General features: G+C 58.3%; 1 protein-coding gene across 3 annotated transcripts in view; it reads right to left on the reverse strand.

Moving 5' to 3' along the window:
* Positions 1 to 411: 411 nt before the first annotated feature.
* The window catches only part of ALDH3B1 (aldehyde dehydrogenase 3 family member B1), an 18,903-nt gene continuing 8,904 nt past the window's right edge, over positions 412 to 10,410 (reverse strand). For 2 of the 3 annotated variants that reach the window (XM_023186558.2, XM_023186559.2), the window contains 6 exons: positions 9,978 to 10,063; positions 9,438 to 9,519; positions 7,377 to 7,763; positions 6,483 to 6,649; positions 2,929 to 3,028; positions 412 to 1,301 (listed from right to left, as the gene is read on the reverse strand). In XM_023186558.2, the coding sequence (XP_023042326.2) occupies positions 1,111 to 1,301; positions 2,929 to 3,028; positions 6,483 to 6,649; positions 7,377 to 7,763; positions 9,438 to 9,519; positions 9,978 to 10,063 (1,013 nt within the window). In that variant the 3' untranslated portion in view covers positions 412 to 1,110. The remainder of the gene's footprint in view (positions 1,302 to 2,928; positions 3,029 to 6,482; positions 6,650 to 7,376; positions 7,764 to 9,437; positions 9,520 to 9,977; positions 10,064 to 10,410) is intronic. The other variant, XM_023186560.2, reaches the window with a different exon arrangement.

The following is a 10,410-nucleotide window of genomic DNA, read 5'->3' on the forward strand; positions in this document are numbered from 1 at the left end:
ATGTCCCATGCCCATGCAGAGGGAGGACATGCACGGTAGACCAGAACTAGAACAAGGGAAGCCTCAGTGTGTGCAAAGGGGACAGTGGTTTGGGATTTGCATGCGGATGCCCGAGCCTCCAAAGGACTTGTGGGCCACAGGGAGACTCTGGGGGAGTTCAGGCTGAGGAGTGGAGAGGGCTTTGGGCTGGTCAGCAGGTGCTCAGAGGAGAGGGGCTGGCCCTGGAGAGAAGGGAGGTCTCGGGATGGTGGGCCACACCTGACACCGGCCCTTCGCCAGGCGATTCCTGCGTGGATTCCTGCGTGGATTGAGGAAATCCTGCATCATTACAGAATTGTTACCCAACGCCAGGGGCTTGGTCCAGAGTCCTGTTGCTAGCTGCACAGAAGGCAAATCACCGAGATATAAGTATTGCCAGGGAAGAAGGCTTTATTCAGGTGACATCAGCCAGAGAGACAGGAGATGAAACTCAGGTCCATCCCTGTCCCCGTCCCTGACTAAAGTTGTAGGTTGATACCGTCTGAAAAGAAAGCAGGAGCCAAGGAAGAGGAGGTGGCCGGCAGGCTGTGGGCACTGCCTGTCATTGTCCAAATGTAGGTTTCTCAAGCATCCGGCTTGTTAGGAAATTGGGCCGGTTTCAGAATCATCAACTTGTTCAAAAGTGGGACTTGGTTCATTCTCTCCACTGAACAAATGGGGAAACTGAGACTCAGAGGGCAGAGATGGCCTTGGATGCAGTGATTCCATGGTGTGGCCTGAGTCAGATGCCAGGGCCCCTCGGCCACCCGCTCCACAGGAGACGGGTGGCTTAGAGGCACCGTGTCTGTCCTCTTCTCCTGAACATGGGTGGTTGGTGCGGGGGCAGGGAGTGGGTCACTGCACTGTTTCCCACGCCTCCTGCCTCGGCTCTCGTAGTTGGGAGCGGCTGAGGGAGGAGGCTGAGGCAGGGAGAGGGAAGACCCAGGAGGGAGGAGGCAGGCGCTGCTTTGAGGAGTGCCCTGGAGCCTTGGCAATCCTTTTCCTCCTAAGGTCCTGGAGCCCGGGCCCCATCTCCACCAGCTGCAGGCGACAGCGGTCATGGTGGTCTCGGGCCTGGGCCTGGGGAAGGGCTCAGAGCAGTGTGCAGCTACAGCCTCGGGCCTCCATGGCCACCAGCAGCACCCTCAGGCGGCGCGGCGAATGCGGCGGGTAGCGGAGGGCGTTCAGCTTCTCCATCCCCGGTCTGCGCAGGAGGCAGGCGCGATGGTGGGAGAAGGTGTCGAAGGAGAACTTGCCGTGGTACCGGCCCATCCCGCTGGCACCTGTACAGTGGCACAGAACACAGGTGGTCAGGCCCTGGGGGTCTCCCAGTCACAGTGGGGCCTAGGTGGGCTACTTCCCCCCCTCTGAGCCTCAGTTTCTCCATCTGTCCAGTGGGCTGATCATGAGGCACTGTGGGTAAAGGGCTTAGCCCCGAGCTTGGCACCAGCTCAGTAAGACTTGGGGGCACCAGGTGCCAGGCAAGATAGGCAGACAGTGGTCAAGGGCATGGATTCCAGAGTCAGACTGCCTGGGGTTAAATCCTGGCCCTGCTGCAAACAATCTGTGTCACTTTGGACTGTGCCTCAGTCTCCTCTGCTGTGGGGTGACAAGGGTACCTCCCTCCTAGGGTTGTGGTGGGAATTGAGGCGATGTTGAGACCCCTGGACCCAGTAGCTGCTGTGTGCAATGAGCTCTCCTCAGTGTCTAGGTCGGGAGGTAGACGAGGCCCCAGGCCAGGGCGTCCAGGGCACAGCCTGGGTGGGGAGGGGTTGGCTGCGGGGGCTTCCTGCAGTCAGTGAGCTCCAGGGATATGCAGTTAATGAGAGGAAGAGGGTGGGTGGGGGCAAGAGGGACCCAGGCTTGGGGAGCCTTAGAGGTGGGGGCCACGTGGTGTGTTAGGGAGCTGGGCAGAGCTCAGGCTGTGGGAGCAGCAGGTGGGGAAGCCGGGCTGGAGCCATGGCCGCCAGGAAGAGCCGGCTCGGGGGCCTGGGAGCTGGGGGAGGCTTTCCTGAGGGAGCGGCAGGGTCAGATGTGCCCACAGACAGCCCCAGCTCTCCTCCAGGGCAGGGGAGGCGGGCTGAGGAGGCTGGGGCTGGGGAGGCAGCTAGGTGGAATCGGGGGTAGCCGCCCAAACTCGAGCCAAGCCAGGACAGCAGCACAGGCACTGTCATGGCCCTGGCTGCCCTCCAGGAAGGGCGTGGACCCACCTGAGGCAGCTTGCCTGGCCCTGCCACCGTTCACTCTGTTGCTGAGTGTGGATGGGTGGCAGGGCTGCCTGTCACCTGCCCGGGGCCTACTGTTCACTGAGGAGGAAGTGGACTCAGAGGGGAGGCGTCACCTGGGCCACAGGCGCATTGCTGGGACCATCTCTGAGGCTTCCTGACTCAGAGGCCAGGACTCTGCAGTGGCATCGGGGCTGCTCTGGGGAGTGGAGGATTGACAGTCGTCTGGGCCTCTCAGGGTGGGGAGGTGTGGTACTGAGAGCTGGACAGGGGACGGGGTTAGAGGAGCGGCCACCCTGGAGTAAAGGACGCCGGCTGCATTGCTGCTGAGGAGCAGATGCCAGGTCGTGCAGTTGGGGAGAAGAGCAGATGGCAGCGCAGTGGGCAGTGTGATCATGGTTGTGTGGTATGTTAAAACATTCACTAAATTGTGTGTCCGTGCAGAGATGGTCTAGAAGGTTCCACTGCAGACTTTTTATTTTTTTGATACGGGGTCTCACTATGTTGCCCAGGTTGGACTCAGAACCTCTGGGGTGGGGAGCAGTATGCAGGTTCTGGGGTGAGGCCTCCTTGCCTGTCCCTCTATGCTGAGGTGGGGCTGGGGTGCTTTGGCGGCAATGTATGCAGGTAACACTATTGCAATTTGACCAAATGGTAACAGAAGGGCAGGGTAGCAGGCACCTACCCACTCCTCCAAAAGGCAGGCTGGCCAGGGTCATGTGCATGAAGCCGTCGTTCCCACAGAAGCCCCCGCTGCTGGTCTGGGTCAGCACCCGCTTGACCACCTGGGAGAGAACAGGATGTGTGAGGCCACCTTGAGCCCCAGCAGGATCCTCAGGACCCAGAGCCTGTTCCATGCTGGACTCTGTGACACTGATCTTGCCTCAGAAAGGGTCTGAGGCCACCATGTCAGCTGAAGGGCCTGTGATGGTACAGGTGGGGCAAGGGGTTGTGTAGCAGCCCCTCGTGGAGCTTCCAACTTGGGACGTGTTTCCTGGACATCTGCTCATGTGTGGTCCGTGCTGGGGGCAAAGACTCTTAGGCCTGGGGGTAGGGGCAGGAAACCCAGTGTTGCTTGGGGACGTGGAGGGTGCAGTGGCAGCAGTGCAGTGCGGGACAGCAGGGAGGCATCCTAGGGCAGGGGTGTCATGTGCCTGCTGAGTGGAGGAACTGGGAGGGACAGAAGCTGTTCAGGCAAAGAGGGTACCCCAGACAGAGTGGCGGCTGAAGGGCTGTGTGGTATGAGCACAGAGACGTGAAGACATAATGATGTGGTCAGATTTGCACTTTAGAAACAGAAGCATGGCCGTTGCTTGACTTAATAAAGGACCTTCTTCCTCAATCTGTAGGCTTATTTGAAGACTGAAAGGAAAGAAAGATTGGTAGACACTAAATTGTTGCTGCACAAAAGCTTCAATATATTTAGTTGCAATCACCATGAGCCTCTGATCACAGTTGGGTCAGGGCTTGCCTGATGTGGGGAAAGTGGAGTCCCCCCAGTGGATTCAGACGTCACTTCATGGCATGAGACTAGCGTTACCCACAGTGGCAGTGGCAGCAGATGGAGGAGATGGAGCAGAAGGTAGCAGAGGGCGTCCCAAGTAGTATGGGCAAGCCGCCTTGTGCGTGACTTGTGTCATTTTTTTTTGAGACGAGTCTTGCTCTGTCGCCCAGGCTGGAGTGCAGTGGCCGGATCTCAGCTCACTGTAAGCTCCGCCTCCCGGGTTCACGCCATTCTCATGCCTCAGCCTCCCGAGTAGCTGGGACTACAGGCGCCCGCCACCTCGCCCGGCTAGTTTTTTGTATTTTTTAGTAGAGACGGGGTTTCACCGTGTTAGCCAGGATGGTCTTGATCTCCTGACCTCGTGATCCACCCATCTCGGCCTCCCAAAGTGCTGGGATTACAGGCGTGAGCCACCGCACCCGGCCGTGACTTGTGTCTTAGGTGTGACTCTGTGTCCTGGGAGAGTGCTGGCTGGTCAGAAAAGTTTGAAGCCAGATGACTCCACTGCCAGAAAGCCTCTGTAGAGTTTTCTAAAGGTAAAAGTATCCAGATGAAGCAGGGCTCCTTGGAGGAATGGCTACTTCTGGAGTTGGAGCAGGGAAGATACAAGATGAGCCTGGAGCTGCTTGTAGCACCAGAGGGGAAGGAGGTGGTCACAACCCAAGAGGCTGGGACACCTTACATGGGCTTCCGAGCCGGAGCCTCAGACAAACCACACGACCTTGGATTACAGCCCCTGGAGTCAAATAAATATACCTGAGTCTGTACTGACCTAAATAAACAATTCAAGAGATGAATCTCTTACAGAATTCCAGGAAATAGATGTAGATACTGCCGCTAGCCAAGAATATTGTATCCAGCTAAGACTACGCTGCATAGATGAAGAAGAAATAAAGCCTTTCCCAGACAAGCAAAGGCTGGGGGAATTTATCTCTACTACATCAGTCCTGCAAGAAATGCTCAAAGGAATCTTAACATGAAAACAAGTTGATATTTGCCATAATACACACAAAAATACAAAACTCGCAGGCCCTGTAAAACAGTCATATGAAGGAGGAAGACAAAGCTATCAAATGGCAATACAACAGAATTCCACCAAACCACACACGGAGTAAGAAAAGGATGTATAAAATAACTAGATAATAACTAACAATATGATAGACCAGCATAGAGCTTAATTACCCCCACCTGGTGAGGATGGGGCAGCCTTAGAGACTCGCTTCCGAATAATAAAGAAACAACAGTAACTTCCCAGGGAGACCTGGCAGACAGACACCACCCTAACCCGGTAGGGTAGGCTCCCCCTCACTAGCCACATGTGCATCTCAGGTGCCCCGATGTGGTGTGAAAGGCAGGTTCACCTCTGTGGGATTCTCTCCTAAAACCGGTAACCCTTCTTTAATCATGAGAAATACACCAGACGAGCTGAGGCTGGAGATGTTCTACAGGAGACTTGTCCAGCACTCCTCAAGCTGAGAGGCTTATTAATGCAAGGTGGGACACTGGCGTTAATAGTAAAGCACTGCTGTCACTTTTTTTTTTTTTTGGTTAGGAGATCCTTCCACCTCAGCCTCCTGAGCAGCTGGCACTACAAGTGTGTGCCACTATTCGCAACTAATCTTAAAAAAAGGTTTCACAGAGACGGGGTTTGGTATATTGCCAGGTCTGGTCTCAAACTCCTGGGCTCAAGCAATCCTCCCACCTCGGCCTCCCAAATGCTGGGATTACAGGTGTGAGCCACCGCGCCCAGCCCTGCCATCACTTTTTTAGTTTTGACCCATCTAAGCACCATTAAACGGGGTAAGTTAGGTGTGGGGTACATGGGAACTCTGTACCATTTTGGCAACTTTTCTGTAAATCTAAAAATATTTCCCAATACCAAGTTTATTTAAAAAAAAGTTCAAGTGGCCGGGCACGGTGGCTCATGCCTGTAATCCCAGCACTTTGGGAGGCCAAGGCAGGTGGATCACCTGAGGTCAGCAGTTGAAGACCAGCCTGGCCAACATGGAGAAACCCCATCTCTACTAAAAATACAAAGAATTAGCTGGGCATAGTGGCACACACCTGTTACCCCAGCTACACAGGAGGCTGAGGCAGGAGAATCGCTTGAACCCGGGAGGCAGAGGTTGCAGTGAGCCGAGATTGTGCTACTGCACTCCAAGCTGGGCAATAGAGTGAGACTCCATCTCAAAAAATAAAAAAAAGGGATTCAAGTGGAGGGAATCGAGGAACCGGCTGAGGAACGGGGAGAGTGGGTAGGGACTGCTGGGACCTCCTGGTGTTTTTTAATCTGAGGGCTCCACCCTTGGGCCTCCCAGGCTGCCTCTGCAGCTTGAGCAGATGTGGGGGATCAGGGTGCATTCTCGGACCTGCACCTTTGGGTCATCCCTGACATGTTGCCTGTGCCTTCAGAGCCAGGCATGAGGGGTCATGTGGCCACCAGGCTCCAATGTGTAAGGAAGAACAAAGGCAGGGGCTGACCTAGAAGAAACACTGGACCCTAGAGAAGGCCCTGGGAAGCCACCTACTGAAGGCCTAGGAGAGTGGGGCCCGGACTGGGGACAGGGTTGGGGTGGTGAGGCTCAGATGCTTCCAGGAGAGTGGGCAGAGACAGAGCCAAGAGGACCACCATTCCAAAGTCCTGAAGCCACTGGATTTTGGTGGCCCCTCTGCTGCCACCACTTGCACTGCCCACTGCGAGTTCCTGACCCTGCCCAGCCTGGCTGCACCCCCACCTGGCTGCTGTTGGAGAAGGCGTACAGGGCCAGGGGCTTCTCCCGCCTGTTGATGAACTCGATGGCCTCGTCCACGCTCCGCACGTTCAGGATGGGCAGGATGGGCCCGAAGATCTCCTCCTGCATCACCGGCTCCGTCTCCTGCACGTCCACCAGCACCGTGGGGGCTGCCGGGCACCAAAGACCGCTCAGCCCTGGAGCCACAGTCAGGACAGCACCCAGGGGTGGGGGTAGAGATGGGGACAGGGCCACGGGCCAGGGCTCCAGGCCAGGATCCCAAGGTCTGACTTCCCATTGCTTCAGGCTTCGGATTGTTTAGCGAAGAAAGTCTCCCCACAGCCCCCAAGAAGGGACCCTAGGTCTTCCCCAGCCTGCTCAGGGCCTGTGGGGCCCAGAGAATCCCCCAACCTTGGTCTCACAGTCAGGGGTGATGGGATTCTTAGAACCTTGGGGTTCATGAGGCGACAGCACCCCAGAATATTGGAGCCACAGTGTCCCGTGAGCTGCTGAGCCATACGGCCCAGGAGACTGGGGGGCTCAGGACGGGGCCATCAGAGTTCAGAACCTGGGGATCGTGGGCTCGGAGAATCTGAGGTTGTGGCCTTTCAGGACAGCCGGTGGGGGGATGGGAGTTCATCTTAGCACGCTGGGCCCTGGAGCCCTGGGATCCGAACTCAGCGAATCCAGGGCTGAGGGACCAGAGTTTAGCCTCGTGGGGCCACAGGCTCAGAAGCACAGAGACGGAGTCATGGCACTGGAGCCGTGGCTCAAGGCTGGGCTCTGACAGTGGGGCCGGCTTTCAGGTGCGGGTCCAGACTCGTGGCCCAGCCGTGGGCCCTCCCGTGAGGAGGGGTCTTGGCCCAGGCGGGCTGTGGTAGGGGCAGCAGGACTCACCGATGTAGCGATCGCTCTCGTCACTCTGGCCCCCAATGGCCACATGGCCGCAGCCTAGCAGTGCCCGCAGCCGCTGGAACTGTTTCTGGTTGATGATGCGGCCCAGGTTTGGGGAGCTCTGGGGGTTGTCGCCATAGAAACGGGTGATGGTGCTCTGCAGGGCGGGCAGCAGCCTCTCCTGCATCTCGGGGCTGCACAGGACGTAGTCGGGAGCCACGCAGGTCTGGCCGGCGTTGAAGTAGCGGAACCAGGCCACGCGGTTGGCCACGGTCTGGGGGTCGCAGTTGTCGTCCACGTAGCAGGGGTTCTTGCCCCCCAGCTCCAGGGTGACAGGTGTCAGGTGCTTGGCGGCAGCGGTCATGACAATCCTGCCCACACGAGGGCTCCCTGGGTGTGGAAGGAAACCAGAGTGGCCGTTCAGTGACCTGGGCCAGGCGGGATGGCCCAGCCCAGGGCCCCGCTCCTCCCTGGAGAGGTGTTGGAGTCAGCAGGCACCATCCCTCGCCTGGCCTTTCCTTGTTCCTCACTGCCACCTTGCAGCCCAGGGCCCTGCTCATCCTTCACCAGGACCAGCCCCTAAGCACAGAGTCTCAGGAGGGAATGGTGCATGGCCGCTATTGGCCCCCAGGGTCCCCCTCCTGAGCCAAACCCCTTGGCTCCTCCCACCTCTGCTTCTGACCCTGGCTCACCCTGCAGGGCACTCTTTGCAAAATGCTGCATGGAACCCATCCATCTCCTTTGGAAACTTCAGGGATACCTGATCAACCAAGGCTGGAGTCCAGCTCTGTCTGCGGCATTCAGGTCTCTCTTCTCTAAACCTAAACCTGGAAGTTCTGCCACATGCCCAGCCCTTTTTTTCTGACCCTTGAGGTGGACTGGCCCAGGCCGATGCAGGTGTCCACATGTCCTGCCTGGCCCGGCCTCACCTCTCCTCTGTGCTGGCCTCTGAGAGCCCAGCAGTCTCCCCATGAACTCAGCCTTCTCTGCCCTAGCCCTGTCTGGGCTTCAAGGCCTCCTCGCCACACCTGACTCGCGGACCACCCTGCTGCGTCTGTGGGGATGGCCCTGGCATTTCTCCCCCTTGTGGTCAAGGATTAAAGCCAGCAGGAGCCACTGTCCCTTCTCTACTCTCACCCCGCCCTGTCCTGGGCACAGTGCTTCCTGGGCCCTGTGGTTCCTTCCGGGGCTCCTTCTGTCTTTGCTGGGAGGTGGCCTGCTCAATCCTGCCGGGCCCTTCCCCATGACTGCCTCGACCTGCAAGGCACAGACTCGCCTGGCAGCACCACTGTCTTCTTCCCCCTCTCTCTGCCCCTCACTAGCTCAAAAACTCGAGGCTGAGTCTTTGTGGTGGCTCATGCCTGTGATCACTGCAATTTAGGAGGCCAAGGCAGGAGGACTGGTTGAGGCCAAGAGTTCGAGACCAGCCTGGGCAACATAGTGAGATCCTGTCTTTACTAAAAATACAAAACATTAGCCGGGCGTGGTGGAACATGCCTGTCATCCCAGCTACTTGGGAAGCTGAGGCATAAGCATCACTTGAACCTGGGAGCGCAGGGGTTGCAGTGAACCAAGATTATGCCAAGATTGTGCCACTGCATGGGTGACAGAGCAAGGCTCTGTCACAAAAAAGAAGGAGTGACCTCTGGCATGGATTTCACCAAGGGCTTGTGTGCACATTCCAGCCTGTCCCCATCCTGGCCACAAGGGTGGCCCTGGGCAGGACGCTGAAGCCTAGTCCGTCATCTGCCTGCAGAGAGAGCTGTGGGCACCAGTAGGGTGGTGTCTAAGAGCCTGGCGGCAGTGGGGTCACATATGAGGGTCTGGGGGCAGTGGGGGCAGAGGCTATGGTTCCTGAGGCTGTGGTTGGCACGGTGGGCTGGCCCTGGACGTGGGACTCCATCCCTTCCTAAGAGGTCTGGGGATCCAGGACTGCTCCCGGCCTGGTCCAGAGAGAGGAGGATTCAGTCTGCCTTGTGGACTCCCAGATTTAGGGACAGGATCCCTGAGCATGGGGCTGTCCTCCCCGACCCCAGCCTGTCCCGACCCTCGTCCCGGCCTCACCTGTGAAGAAGATGTAGTCGAACCTGTGCTCCAGCAGCTGCCCCGTCTCCTGGGGCCCCCCCAGCACCACAGCAAAGCAGCTCTGCAAGGCGGGATGGGCGACGCTCCCTCTGGGACCCCAGCTCTGAGAGCCCAGGGAGGAGCCCGCCCTGCCTGGACCCTGCCCTGCCTCCGCCCCGCCTGGCCTGACCCAGCCAGGGCTCTAGGAGGGTTGGGTGGAGGCAAAGTGGGGAGCAGGGAGCTCCCCAAGGTTGCCTGGCATTGGCAGGCCCAGCTTGGAGTCTGGCTGGCGCTGGAGGAACTGATGCCAGGGCCAGGTGGAGGCAGACACGGGACTCCTGGGCAACAGGCTGCCCTCGCTGCTCCTCAGAGGAAAAGTGAGGCTGAGAGGGGCGGTGACTGGGTCAAGTTTACACAACTCAGAAGAGGCAGAATTGAGGTGGGGATTTGGGTCTGACCGACAGGCCCTTCCATGTCAGGGGCTGCCCAGCCCTTGAGCCCTGGCTGTTCCCACTCCACCTGCCTGGCAGCCCTGCTCACCTCGTCCAGGTATCGGGGCAGCACCTCGGCCAGGACCTTCTCGATGCTCTTGCTAATCTCTGATGGCTTCAGCACCACGCAGTTCCCTGCAGGGCAGCGGGGAGAGAGCTGGGGAGGCGGAGCCGCTCCTGGTCTCCACACACCTGCAGGGCAGGCATCGGCCTCACCCACTTTCAGATGCAGAACCTGGTTCAGAAAGGTCACATGGGCCGCCGGGCGCGGTGGCTCACGCCTGTCATCCCAGCACTTTGGGAGGCCGAGACGGGCGGATCACGAGGTCAGGAGATTGAGACCATCCTGGCTAACACGGTGAAACTCCGTCTCTACTAAAAGATACAAAAAGCTAGCCGGGCGAGGCGGCGGACGCCTGTGGTCCCAGCTACTCAGGAGGCTGAGGCAGGAGAATGGCGTGAACCCGGGAGGCGGAGCTTGC

This window comes from Piliocolobus tephrosceles, chromosome 13, assembly GCF_002776525.5.
Source record: "Piliocolobus tephrosceles isolate RC106 chromosome 13, ASM277652v3, whole genome shotgun sequence".
In the NCBI taxonomy this organism is placed as follows: Eukaryota; Metazoa; Chordata; class Mammalia; order Primates; family Cercopithecidae; genus Piliocolobus; species Piliocolobus tephrosceles.